Here is a 13857-nt window from a genome sequence, read left to right as displayed (position 1 = left end):
TAAGAAAGACAAAAGGCAAATAGGAAAATATTTGCAAAACATTTGAAAAAGGGCTATTTTCCTTAATTTTCAAAAAACTCATATATCAGTAAGAAAGAGATAAACAACCCAACAGAAACAGAGGAAAGGGTAAAAAATAGCCAGTTTGCAGAAAAGGAAATTCAAGTAGCTAATGAAGGTAGGAAAAACGACTTCACTTATAATTAAGAAGAGTCCAAACAAAAATGTGGGCATCACTGATTTCACTCATCAGATTGGCAAAGATGAAAAAGTTTGATGACATCCAGCGTTCATGAGATTGTGGGAAAATGAACGCTATCCCCCACTGTTTGTGAGAGTGGAAATTGGTGCAGACTCTTTGCAGGATAATTTGGCAATAGCTGACAAAATTTTAAATGCATGTGACTTTTAGATCCCGTAATTCCACGTATGGGAACTCATCCTTTAGATTTATTTGCCAAAAAGTGCACAAGGAATTCTGTATGACGTTGTTCATCCAGGTTTCTGGTAAATCCGAATGCTGGAAACCGCCTAAATGTCCACTGATAAGCTTTATAAATCATGGGGAACACAGAACATACAGTGGAATACTGTAAGCTGGTAAAGAGTGGGGTAGATCAGTACGTGTAGATGTGGAAAGATATGTTGTTTACTGAATAAAAGCAAAGAGCAGAACAGAATATAGTATGATTCCGTTTATGGAAAACAAACAGGATAATGCATTTTATGCTTAGTTTGCCTATAACATTTCCGAAAAAATTCCTGAAACCTGCTTCATGGCCTCATCCTAACCTCTGATTCCTCAGGTCTCCGTGTTTTTCTTGTTGGTTTCGGTCCCTCCCCCACTCAGCTTGGACTTCATGGTCACTCAGTACAACCTTCTCCCACTAGAGCCCTCATTCCCCCCATGCCCTTGGCATTCTTTCATAATCATCCTTATGACCAATCCTAATATTGGATTAATCCAGCTGTTTTCTTAGCCCCCAAACTGCATAGACAATTGTGTGGATTGATTCTGTCACTTATTTTGTTTTGTTTTCAATATCAGTCATTCAGTGTTGCTTGACAATCTTTTCATTCATTCTATGATTTTTTTCCTACATCATTCCTCACAACAGATATTCTAATCTTCACTCCATTATTTAGGCTCCAGCCTACCATTGTCCCCTGCACTCTCAGCAGGTAACATCACTGAGAAAAGAGGTTAAGAATGAGCTCCTTAAACACTTCTCTAGAATAATTTTAAAATCATCTATTTCAGGGGTAAGCAAACTACAGCCCTTGTGTCAAATCCAGCCCTGGCTGTGAGCTAAGAATGGCTTTTTACAGTTTTAAAGGATTGTAAAAATGAAGAGCAGGCGACACACTATGTGTTCTGTCTAGGATAGTTACCATCTGGCCCTTCATAGAAAAAGTTTGCTGAGCCCTAACCTAGACCATAACCCATCTTTGATTCTTTTCTTCCCTGTTCAGAGGAGCCCCTTTCTCTTCTCCAAGGCTGACCTGGAAACCTGTGATCTGATCCAATGTCTCCTTGCCTCTTTCACAATGCCTTCTTCCTTGTGTCTTCTCCATGGCAAGCTGAACGATGGTTTTTGAAGTCGCTAGGTACAGATCAGTTTTCCAAGACAGACTAAGTCCATCAGGCTGTTTCTCTTGGTCCTCGATGACAAGGTTCAGCCTTGTCCCTCTTGGATGTGAGAGCATGTTAGCGAATGAGGAAGCTAGCCAACAATATTTCCAAGATGGGTTGATAACGAAATTTGTAATATAAAAGGATGGGAGACCCTGTGAGCAGGGCTGGACTTTGCCCTGGCATGTGGTATAAGGAATGGACCCAACGTTACCTTCTTCCAGATGACCAACCAGTTGTCTGCTTTCTAAAAGTCCACTCTTATTGATATGAGATGTAGCCTTTGTCATTTACTAAATGATTCCACCTTCTCTCTCATCCTCCAGATCCAATCAATCCCTAAACTTTGCCAATTTTACTTTCCAATTATGTTTGATATCCAAACTCTCCTTGCGATCTCTAGTCTCACGAATTCCCCAGTCCTGTCTCTCATCCTTTCTCTCGGGGACTGCATTATTTAGCTTCGTTTAACCCACAGTCAGTCTTCTCATCTCCCCACCTCCCTCGCCTCTTGCTCAGTCTCTCTTGCAGGTTTCTCTGTAGTATCTTTCTAAAATCGGTCCCTTCCCGCCTTTAAATCTTTCCGCGGCTTCCCATTGCCTCCAGGTTACCTAGCTCAGGCGCCTGCTCTAGCGGCTCTGAGGGTGCGGGAAAGCCACCAGTCCCCACCATTTGCTGGGCTCGTCGTACTCCCTCCGCTGGGGGCACCTGACCTCACTCTTGGGTCCATCCATCAAATCTGTGCTCAGGTGTCGGTTCCTCCAGAAGGCTTCCCTGACTAGCGCCTGCGCCTACGCCCCCCCCCCCAAACTCAACAAATCTGTGCTCAGGTGTCGGTTCCTCCAGAAGGCTTCCCTGACTAGCGCCTGCCCTCCCCCCCCCCCCCCCAACACTACCCAGGGTGGAGGCCCCTTATGTGAACCCACAATACTCGGTGCTACCCTCCATCACCCTCCGCCCCTAACCCTCGCAAAAAGCGCCGTAGGCTGCAATAAACACTTGTCGACCGACGGGTCTCTAAAGTCTTTGAGGGAGGCGCGGTACCCGGCGGTGCGTCCGGAGGGTCCTTCCCACCGGGGGAACGCAGGTGCAAAGGCACGGAGGCGCAAAGGGGCCTGGCGACCGCGAGCCTCCAGGGGAGTAGGTAGGCGGGGTAGGAGACCCTGGTGGTCCAGCGCGCGCTCCCGAACGGTCCCCGGGGACGAGCGACCATCGAGACGCACCGGCCTCCGAAAGTCCTAGAGGGGAAACGGAAGGGGCCCTTCCTTGACGCACCTGTCTGACAGCGTCCGTCGCCCACTTCCGATCCGCCGCGGGCCTGGGCGAGCCCGGCACAGGTGCGGGGCTGCGGGGCCGGGGCCGGGCTGAGGGCCTGCTGCGGGCCTCGGCAGCTGGGAGGCTGTCGCCGCGGGCGGCACGTCTCCCCGGAGCTGACTCCCGCGGCACCGAGGCTTTGCGGGTCGGGACCCGGGGGGCCGCACCGCGCTGGGCTCAGGTAGGAGCCAGGCTGATCCCGCCCGGCCAGGGTTGCCTTAACGGAGGGGTGTCCACGACCCTGATCTCTTGAACCAAAGCGGAACACTGTGAAGAGTGAGAGTGGTCGTTCTAGAACCAGACGCTCATTTAAAGAAACCATGGGAAGCCTGTTTGTGGAGTGCTAGGGGTAAAAGATGAGTGAGGACCTTTCCTGACTAAAGGGAATCTGGCAGACGGAGGGAGACACAGGGGTAAACATTCGTACTATAATGCGGTAAATGCAACCATGAACAAATGCAATAGCTAGAAAGCCAGGAAAGAGAAATCTCAATTGATGCAGCAGAGAAAATGAATAGACTGAAAATGTAAATAGATTTAAGATAGGTAGGTAGGTAGGTAGATACCTAGGTAGATAGGTAGATACAGAAACTTCCAATAGAATATTAAGCAGACACTTGGAGTATTAAATGAGAGTATGTGCTCACATGCTTTCTGAATGGTAAAACCTACACAAGTTAGAGATCTTTTGATCAATTAAAGTAATGATATATATATATATATATATATATATATATATATATTGTTCTCTTGTTTTCTTTAGGCTGAGTACACCGTCACATCCTAGCCACTGGCATGTCTATTGGTTTTACCTCCCAGATGTCTTGACTTTGTCTGCTTCTTTGTCACCACATTGATCTAAGTCTCTTATCTCCTGCTTGGACCACGGTAAGTGCAGTTTCCCTTCTTGACCCTTCTTATCTATTCTCTATTGACACTTCCCAGGCAGAGTGACCTTTGAAGAACATGTATCTCCACACTAAAATAAGGAATAAGAGTAAAGCCCATAATTCTTAGTGTGTGCCCAGGCCCTCGATAATGTGGTTTCCGCCTGCCTCTGAGCTCTTTTCCTCCCTCACCCTGGTGAAGCCACACTGCACTGGGGCTTGTTCTCAGACTGCAGAGTAATTTCTAGCCCCAAGGCTTTTGCCTGGAATGCTTTTTCAATGATTGGCTCATCTCATTCATTCGTTGGGTCTTAGCCTAAGCACTATTTATTCAGAAAAGCCTTCTCCAAATCTCCAAGGTTTTTTTTTTCCTTTTTTTTTTTTTTTGCGGTACGTGGGCCTCTCACTGCTGTGGCCTCTCCCGTTGCGGAGCACAGGCTCCGGACGCGCAGGCTCAGCGGCCACGGCTCACGGGCCCAGCCGCTCTGCGGCACGTGGGATCCTCCCGGACCGGGGCACGAACCCGTGTGCCCTGCATCGGCAGGCGGACTCTCAACCACTGCACCACCAGGGAAGCCCAATGTTTTTTGTTTTTTTAAATATTTATTTATTTGGCTGCGCAGGGTCTTAGCTGCGGCACGTGGGATCTTCGTTGCCATGTGGGGGATCTTTAGTTGTGGCACGTGGGATCTAGTTCCCTGACCAGGGATCGAAACCAGGCCCCCTGCACTGGGAGCGAGGAGCCTTGGACACTAGACCACCAGGGAAATCCCGTCTCCAAGTTGATTGTCCCCATTAACACCCTCCTTACTTCCTTTTTAGAACTTATTTATAATTTAAATTTATTTGTTTCATTATTTTTGGCCGAGCGCACGGGGCTTGCGGGGATCTTAGTTTCCCCCACCAGGTACTGAACCTGTTCCCTTGGCAGTGAAAGTGCGGAATCCTAACCACTGGACCACCAGGGAATTCCCTAATTTTTTTTTTTTTTCCTGTCTGCTGTACCAGTATGTGAGTTTCATAGGGCAAGCACCTTGTCTATCTTGTTCTCTGTTGTATTTCTGGTTTCTGTGGGTCAGGCATAGATACATGTTGAATGTATATTTAGTGTTGGAAGAGTGGGTCCTGGTGACTAACCTAGTTATAACCCATCTTATATTTTTCTATGATTGTAGTGTTGTCTCTCTCTTGAGATTTTAAGCTATTTGTGGGTATAAGCTAAGTCCTAATTTCATTGACGTAGAGAACAGAACTGGGATGACCTGACCTTCCCTGTGTCTTATTTATGCTGTTCTCATTGTCTGTCTGGTCTTCCCAACAGACCCTCAGTCTTCTGGGAGGGAGTGTGAAGATGCTTAAAGAGTGTCCAGGGATGGCAGAAGATCGTCAGCAGCAAATGGGTGTCCCTGTGGTAAAACTGGAGAAAGAGTTGCCATGGGGCAGAGCGAGGGAAGGCCCCAGCCCGGAGACTTTTCGCCTGAGGTTTCGGCAGTTCCGCTACCAGGAGGCAGCTGGTCCCCAGGAGGCCCTCAGGGAGCTCCAGGAGCTCTGTCGCCAGTGGCTGCGGCCCGAGCTGCACACCAAGGAGCAGATCCTGGAGCTGCTCGTGCTGGAGCAGTTTCTGACCATCCTTCCCCGGGAGTTCTACGCCTGGATTCGGGAGCACAGCCCGGAGAGCGGCAAAGCCCTTGTGGCCGTGGTGGAGGGCTTCACGGAGGGAGCCCTGGAGGCCAAGGCGGTGGGTGAGAAGGGGGATCTGGGTCTCATTCTGTTGGTGCGGGAAGCGAGAGGTTTGAGGAAGCAGTGGGAGTGGATAAGGCACAGAATCTCCCTCCTCTGCTCCCAGACCATCTGGGGTACATTTTGGAGGGCAGAGGAGTTTTCATCAAGGAAAGCCATTCCCAGGGAAGACGCAGGGCCGGTGGAAGGGCTGTCAGCTCCTTTTTTGGTCATCGGGGCAGAGGCCTGGCCATATTTCCCTTGTGAGCCTCGGGTCCAAAGAAGGCAGTTGTGATCTATTTCAAGGGCCCTGGTAGACTCATTCCTCTTTGGGCAGAGATGCATGTGGTGATGCAGGGAATTCCGGAATTCCACTTGGTGAGTATTCTTCCTGAGAAGCATTGTCTGGAACAGTGCCGTTTCCACGTCTGGGACGTTGGCTGAGACGGCTCACGTAGTGAGTGACTTTGCATCTCAGATGCTCCCTTGGGACTCTGGCCATGTGTCTGTCCCTCTCTGGTACAGTTTCCTGATTGCCGCCTGGGAAAGAGAGGGCAGGACTGAACGTTACTGTTTTGCTGCAGGTAAACCTGTCTTCATTTTGTTCTCCCTTTTCCCACCGCAGTCACCCCTGACTTCCTGTATAGTCCTAAGAGGGTTGTTTTGTTGTTTACTCCCTACCAAGGAGCTTAAAAGTGGCCCAGGAAAGGCCTGTTCTTGAGAGTTCTGGTTTTCCTTGCTATTTCTAGAGCAGTTTTTTTCTCACTGATTCACCGCACAGTCTAGGCTTTAATTTTTTTTTTTTTTTTTTTTTTTTTTGCGGTACACGGGCCTCTCACTGTTGTGGCCTTTCCCGCTGCGGAGCACAAGCTCCGGACACGCAGGCCCAGTGGCCATGGCTCACGGCCCCAGCCGCTCCGCGGCATGTGGGATCCTCCCGGACCGGGGCACGAACCCGTGTGCCCTGCAGCGGCGGCAGACGGATTCTCAACCACTGTGCCACTAGGGAAGCCCTAGGCTTTAATTTTTTACTTTCAGCATCTGTAATTGGTGAATCTTTTTTCTAATAGTGAGTGTTTTGGGCTAAAGTTCTCACTGGAATAATAATAACATCTCTCTGTGGTACTGTTCATGGTGGAATTTGATCAGTATTGAGGTGGGCAGAAGGGACCCTTGTAAAATGGCATGGATGCATAGAAGTTGCTCAGTGCCTGATAAAGACAGTTGAGCCTCCTTTTCACCTTCTCACTCATGTCCTGGGGAAGAGCTGAGCCGGCTTGTCTTTGTCTCCCCTGCAGCTGCAGTGGGTCTCTTTTTTAGGTTTTAATTCAACTCCTTTCATAACAGCCTTATGCAGGCCTCATTCTAATAGGTGTTGGGGCCTGTTCTTAGGTTCCGTGCCGTGTGCAGGGAGAGCAGGAGGAGACAGCACTTTGCAGAGGTCCTTGGGAGCCAAGTGTCCACCTGGGGCCTGTGGAGGTCAAGCCCGAGTGGGGGCTGCCCCATGGGGAAGGAATTCAAGGCCTCCACCAAGGCGCTGAGGAGCAGCTCAACCAGGACCCTGGAGAGGGGACGCAGGCCTTCCAGGAGCAGGGTAAGCTGCAAGCAGTGAGGAAGAAAGGGCACAGAAAAGGGTGCTTCGTGCCCTGCCCCCTCCCCTTTCCTTTACAAACCCTGCAGTTGATAAACTAAGTTACCTGTAGCGTGCAGTTCTGGGTTTTCCTGGCTACTTCCTGGACTTCAGTGGGAAACATATGAAGTGAAATTGTTTTCTATAGCTCGATCTCCTGATTTCTGTGGGGGATATCTGGTATCACGCTCTCTTATCATTTTTTTCTCCTTTCCCTCACATCCCTTCTAGAAACTGCCAGGAAATATGTAGCTGACATGTAGGGATTTTTTTTTTAAGTGAGCAGATAAACTGAATCCCTAAAAGTGACATGTGACTTATTGTGTTGCTGAATCTCAAGGGGGGTTATTGCCGTAGTGTGACTTGGGAGTGTGAACAGCCCTGAAGGGCAGTGCATATTGGGTCGGGCCCTTTTTCCCAGCTGAGAACAGGGTAGGGTACACCCACACCTACCTGTCTGGAGTCTCCTTATGATTCCTGGGGTTCTGTGTCAGGCACTAGACGACTGTGGACGAGCTGCTGCAGGACAGCGCTAATCCTGCTCCTGGTTTGTTTCCCTGCTCAGCTCTGCCAGTTCTTCCGGCTGGTCCTGGCCTCCCTGCAGTGAGCACCAGAGACCAGGAGATGGCAGTGGGGTTCCTTACAGCTGGATCCCAGGTGAGCTGTGACTGCTCTTCAGGGATCGTGATGTTGCTTTGAATGAGGCTCACCTTCCCCAAGATTTCTCCTCACAGCAGAGCACCGTCCACAGAGTTGAATTATTCTACCTTTCTTGTTCTGATGGATGTGACAGCTTCGTTTTCTCCACTTTACATCCTCAGTTATTAATTTGAATTGAGCCTTATGCCAGCGGTCCCCAACCTTTTTGGCACCAGGGACTGGTTTCGTGGAGGACAAGTTTTCCACGGATGGCTGTGGGGCGACGGTTCAGGCAGTACTGCAAGCAATGGGGAGCGACGGGGGCGGCAGAGGAAGTTTCACTCGCTCACCGCTCACCTCCTGCTGTGCGGCCCGGTTCCTAACAGGCCGCGGTCCGGTACCGGTCTGGAGGTTGGGGACCCCTGCCTTAGGGTCTAGGCATGAGGCTCAGTTCACTCATTTGGATTACTCTTTGTTTTTTTTTTCTTTTTTTTCCTCCATCGACTCAGTATTACTCTTGTAATTGTGAGGAGGAAGACATTAGTGGTGGAAATCCGGGAGGCGTGATCTGGGGTGTGGTGGATGGCCAGGAGGTCAGTAGCCCTTTGTGGATGCGCTTTATGGATACTTCTGCCGCTGCTCTTCCTCTGGACCCCATCCTCCCCCCACGCCAGCAGGAGGGAAGCGACTCGGGTGGGCGCTCCCAGGAGCCCCGAGCCACGTGGTCTCTCTGGCCCCTCCTGTGGGAATTCCCAGAAGTGACAAAAGTTTGAGCTCACTAAAGCCGTATTTGGGCAAAGGGTTGATGCCTGTGCTGTTTGCTGTTTCTGTTTTCCAATCATATTGTTTAGAGGAGATGAAGAAAGGACATCAAAGTTTTTGAATTTGGTCAGAGAGCCTCTCCTTCTACCACAGTAGTTCTTCACGGTGTCATGACGACACATTGATTTCAACACAACGTTGTTCTTAAGGCAGGGCCAGCCTGAGTTTTTACTTATCTCTGAGGGAAAGTCTGTTCTGGTTGAGGGGCTAAACAGCAGCCCCCAGTCTCCATCAAACATGAGGATCGAGTGGAGGTGATTGAATGGTGGAAGTTAGAGGCCACAGTTGTTGGGTACCAGCCAAGTGGCTGCAGCAGAGGCTCAAAAATACAGTGGCTCAGACAAGTCCATCGTTCTCTACCATTAAACTGTCGAGAGGGAGGCCCTTCTGGCCCCACTCGGAACCATCTAGGGACCCGCGTTCCTTCTGTCTTCCTGCTCTGTTCTCCCCTGGAATGTTGTCCCCTGTGTCTCTCTGCTTTTCCACTGCTCCTGCCTCGGGATTATTTCTTTATCCATAGCCGTCTCCTGTGCTGTTTCAGGGGTTGGGCCCATTTAAAGACATGGCCCTGGCTTTCCCCGAGGAGGAGTGGAGGCACGTGTCCCCAGCCCAGATAGACTGCCTTGGGGAGTACGTGGAGCCCCAGGACTGCGGGGTCTCACCTCCAGGTAAGACTGTTTCCATCCCGGAGGTAAGAAACTGAGGAGCTGTGAAAGCTGTAGGTCACGGTTGTTGTCCTTGCCCCAGATTTCAGAACCTGATGCTACTGATAAAGGAAGGGAATATCATGGCAGATGAGTAAATGGGTCTGTGGAAAGCGCGTGGACCAAGGCACATAGGAGCTGGCGAGGTGCTTTCCTGGGTCAGGAGAGGAGCAGACAAGCAGCAAGAAAACGCCAGGTAGTTATTCTGGCTGAAATGAGACAGGTCGGTCGTTAGGATGCCCTGAACGAACTCCTACTGTGTCTGTAGTTGAAGGGGACTGAGGGCTTGAGAGCAAGAGAAAAGTAGTGAAAGGGGGATCCTCTGATCTCTTTCACCAGCCTGTGTTTATGGAGCGCTCCCTTGTGTGCAGGCCCCATGTTAGCAGTTCTGTGTTGGGGCAGGACTGACGTTCATGAAACCTTGGAGCCCACAGTGTGTGGGTGCAGGAGGGCACGGGGCTGCAGTGGGATCTCAGCAGTGGGAGGGGCTGGTGTGGGCTGGTGTTGCAGAGCAAGCAGGGCCCCGGCCGGGCATCTCAGGTGGCAGCCGGGTTTTACCTGGGGTCAGAGCTGGGAGGAAAGGTGCTTGTTGGGGAGAAGCAGCAGGAGAAGGTAGGAGGGAAGGGTGAGCCTGAGAAGTGCACACCAGGGCCCCCCAGGGACAGCTGGTGAACACTGCGGGGGGCTAGGGACGAGGGGTGACAGGCTCACGGCTTGGATGGGGTGGGCGGTGGGGAGAGGGGAACTGTGGCTGCGAAGGGCCCCCTCCTTTGTTCCCTCTGATTCTCTCCTTCCTCCTCTCATCACTTCTTTGTAAGTCATGTGCTGACCACTCACCTGTACTGACGTCTCCTGGTCTTTTTTCATCGTAAAACATGTTAAAACATGTTTCATCTTAAAACATGCAAAAGTATCGTACAGTCGACCCATTAACAACAGAGGTTTGATCTGTGTGGGTCCACTTACATGTGGATTTTTTTCAATGAATACATACTACAGTCCCGCATGATCTGCTCTTGGTTGAATCTGCGGATGAGGAAGCTTGGATACGGAGGGCCGACTGTAAAGTTAAATGTGGATTTTTGACTAGCAGTCATCACAGAGTAGTGGCAGTGGCAGTATACTGGGCGGGGGTGGTGGCTTGGGAGGCCTGGGTCCAGTACAAGGCTGTCACCCATGATGAAGAGATGTGCGATTTCTGTGATGGCAAAGGACGTGGAACCCCTCTGAGGTAAATGCAGAGCGCAGGAGCCGTGCGTGGTGCACCCATGGAGGTGCCAGCATCCTAGCGCTTTCATCCTGGCGCTGGGGATGGGCCTCTGCCAAGGGTGCCACTGTGTTCCCAGCAAGTTTTTACACCCTCCTGGCCATTCTGACTGTTCTAGAGACTTTGGCTTTATGCTTGTCCTCTTATCCGCTCGCTGTTTCAAAACAACCCACGTACTTCCCTAACGTTTTACGCTGAGACTGGGTGAGCCGGAGGTCTGCTTCCCAAGCATAGCATCCTCTAGCCGTCTCAACCCTGAGTCTTCCTGAGAGTTCTTCCCATGTGATTGCAGCTCTTGCATTGACAACTGTCTAGGATTGGGCCTGAGAAAATAAACATAAATTCCATGATACATGATATCTAGCTCGTACTCACATTTCCCCACATCCAGTTAGGTTCATGCATTGCATTTAATTTTAATTTTGCTGTTCATAACACCTCAAACCTGGAAACTACCCAGATGAATATCGGCCAGATTAATAAGGAGAGTGTCATACACTCTTAGAGTATAACGTCGTACACTGATTAGAGAGAATGTAGTGCAACTACAGCTACACCACGATATAGGTGAATCACACAGGCATAATACTGAGCAGAAGCAGCAGACACAATGTGTGAATCAAATATGTAAAGTTTGGGAACTTTATCACCATACTTTATGGTGATAAAAGCCTGGATAACACATTACCTGGGGGCAGGATGGTGTCACCAGTCACCGGAGGGGACGGGAGGGGCTTCTGGGTGCTGGTGATGTTATTTCCTGAAGTGGCTGCTATTTAATGGTCACCTTCATTATGAAAATTCTTTCAGCTCTTTATGTTTTGCACACCTACTTTTGTGAAAGGTGCCAAATAAAGGAATACATCAGAAGTGAGAGCTGTGTCCTTCATATCTTATCACATCACGAGGCGTGAAATGTCCTTTTTCCCTTTATCTTTTTTTAAAAAAAATTAATTAATTAATTTTTGGCTGCGTTGGGTCTTCATTGCTGTGTGCGGGCTTTCTCTAGTTGCGGCAAGTGGGGGCTACTCTTCATTGTGGTGCGCGGGCTTCTCATTGCGGTGGCCTCTCATTGCAGAGCATAAGCTCTAGGCGCACGGGCTTCAGTAGTTGTGGCACGTGGGCTCAGTAGTTGTGGCTCGCGGGCTCCAGAGCACAGGCTCAGCAGTTGTGGTGCATGGGCTTAGTTGCTCCGCGGCATGTGGGATCTTCCTGGACCAGGGGTTGAACCCATGTCCCCTGCATTGGCAGGCAGATTCTTAACCACTGCGCCACCAGGGAAGTCCCCTGGCAGGACAATTCTTAACCACTGTGCCACCAGGGAAGTCCCTCCCTTTATCTTTTAATGGGCTTGCCTGAAACGACTCTTTCCCGTTTAAGCATCACCTGTCATTTCCCTCTTCTTTTCTTTTTGGCTCGTTTGCTCCCTAGTACCTCTTTTCTCTCTTCTCCTTCCCTTCCTCTTGATCTTCTGTAAACAACTATTAATTTAGAGAGGGTATAAGAGGGATCACAGGAAGGACTTGCAGAAGGGCTTTTCAGTCCTAATAAATACGCCGATATAGAGGTAGTCTGGTACAGACTGGGTTCATTCACTCATCCGGCAGTCATGAAGCGTCTCCCCTGAGTCAGTCCCTGTGCCAGGCTCCCAGAGACCCAGGTTAATAAAACAGGGTGAGGTGGAGGGCACAGTGCGAGCAGGGAGAGTGAGCTGAGGGAGGACGTGCAGTGCCGGGAGCTCCCCATTACTGGAACAGGTCTGTGATCCTGGGGAAGCTGAACATCTCAGATGACTGTAGAATAGCACGTGCAACAAGGTCAGTCATAAGTAAGTGTGGAATAAACGGTGCAAATTGAGTATATGTGTTGATGAGACCCAGGATGGGCAGTAATCGGGGCAAGTTCCTTAGAGGAAACCATTGAGTTAGATTTTGAAGGAAAGCAAAATCTGACCTAGTAGGAAGTTAAGAGGGAGGGCATTAAAATTTAGCAGACTGTTCCGTAAAAGGGCATGGAGATTGTCTGAGCTTGGGCTGCTGTAACAAAATACCAGAGAATGGGCGGCTTAGACAACAGACATTTATATCTCACAGTTCTGGAAGCTGGGAAGTCCAGGATCCAGTTGCTGGCATATTTGTTGTCTGGCGAGGGCCTCTCTTCGTGGTTCATGGGTGGCCACCTTCTTGCCTTGTCATCACGTGGCTGAGGGAGAGAGACATCCTGTGTCTCTTCCTTTTTTTATAAGGACCTTAATCCCATCGTGAAGGATCATGCTCACATGACCTCTGGGTGCAGAGAGCCAGCTCTGGCTTCTCTTCTTAGAGGACATAATCCCATCCTGGGGGCTCCACCCTCATGCCCTCAGCTAATTAGTGCCCAAAGGCCTCACTTCCTAATAGCAGCACCTGGGGGCTTAGAGCTTCAACCTGTGAATTTAGGAGGGAACACAAACAGTCCGTAACAGGTGGAAAGAAGTAAAGGAATGTCTGGTTTTAGAGTCAGAGAAAGTCAAATGTACTGAGGTTGTTGGTTAAAGGAAAAAAGAAGGAATTGTTAGTGGGACACCCTTAGAAGCCAGGTTCTAACATGGAAGTTTACCTTCAGATCTGTTTCAGTATCGGTCTGTATCTCCTTTGTCCTGTAGGCCTGGGGAGCAAGGAAAAGGAGGTGAAGACCCAGCCGGCAGACCCCAAGGGGCCGCTTGCTCGGGGGCTGGCAGAGAAGTTTGGGGAAGCCTCTCTCCAGGTCCTGGAGCTCGGAAGAACCTGTGAGCAGGAGGCCGGGAGCTCAGTGGGGAACGCGCCTGGGCCGCCCCCTCCCCAGCGCGGCATTGCCCCCCTGCCTGATGACCTCAAGACCCACAGCTCCTTCTGGAAGCCTTTCCAGTGCCCCGAGTGCGGAAAAGGCTTCAGTCGGAGCTCAAATCTGGTCAGACACCAGCGGACCCACGAAGAAGACAAGTCCTACGGCTGCGGGGAGTGTGGGAAAGGCTTCGCGCTGCGTGAGTACCTCCTGAAGCACCAGCGGACCCACCTGGGCAGGCGGCCGTATGCGTGCGGCGAGTGCTGGAAGACCTTCAGCCAGCGGCACCACCTGGAGGTCCACCAGAGGAGCCACACGGGCGAGAAGCCCTTCCAGTGCGGGGACTGCTGGAAGAGCTTCAGCCGCCGGCAGCACCTGCAGGTGCACCGGCGGACGCACACTGGGGAGAAGCCCTACACCTGTGAGTGCGGCAAGCGCTT

The 13857-nt window shown here is 50.5% G+C and overlaps 1 protein-coding gene across 1 annotated transcript in view; it reads left to right on the top strand.

Moving 5' to 3' along the window:
• The first annotated feature begins 5185 nt into the window (after positions 1-5185).
• The window catches only part of ZSCAN25 (zinc finger and SCAN domain containing 25), a 17615-nt gene continuing 8943 nt past the window's right edge, over positions 5186-13857 (top strand). The window contains exons 1-5 of the mRNA XM_007468905.1: positions 5186-5572; positions 6946-7147; positions 7749-7840; positions 9186-9312; positions 13260-13855. Coding sequence (XP_007468967.1) covers positions 5186-5572; positions 6946-7147; positions 7749-7840; positions 9186-9312; positions 13260-13855 — 1404 coding nt within the window. The remainder of the gene's footprint in view (positions 5573-6945; positions 7148-7748; positions 7841-9185; positions 9313-13259; positions 13856-13857) is intronic.

Source organism: Lipotes vexillifer, unplaced genomic scaffold (assembly GCF_000442215.2).
Source record: "Lipotes vexillifer unplaced genomic scaffold, Lipotes_vexillifer_v1.1 scaffold12, whole genome shotgun sequence".
NCBI classification, from domain to species: domain Eukaryota; kingdom Metazoa; phylum Chordata; class Mammalia; order Artiodactyla; family Lipotidae; genus Lipotes; species Lipotes vexillifer.
This window is presented reverse-complemented; position numbering and strand designations above follow the sequence as displayed.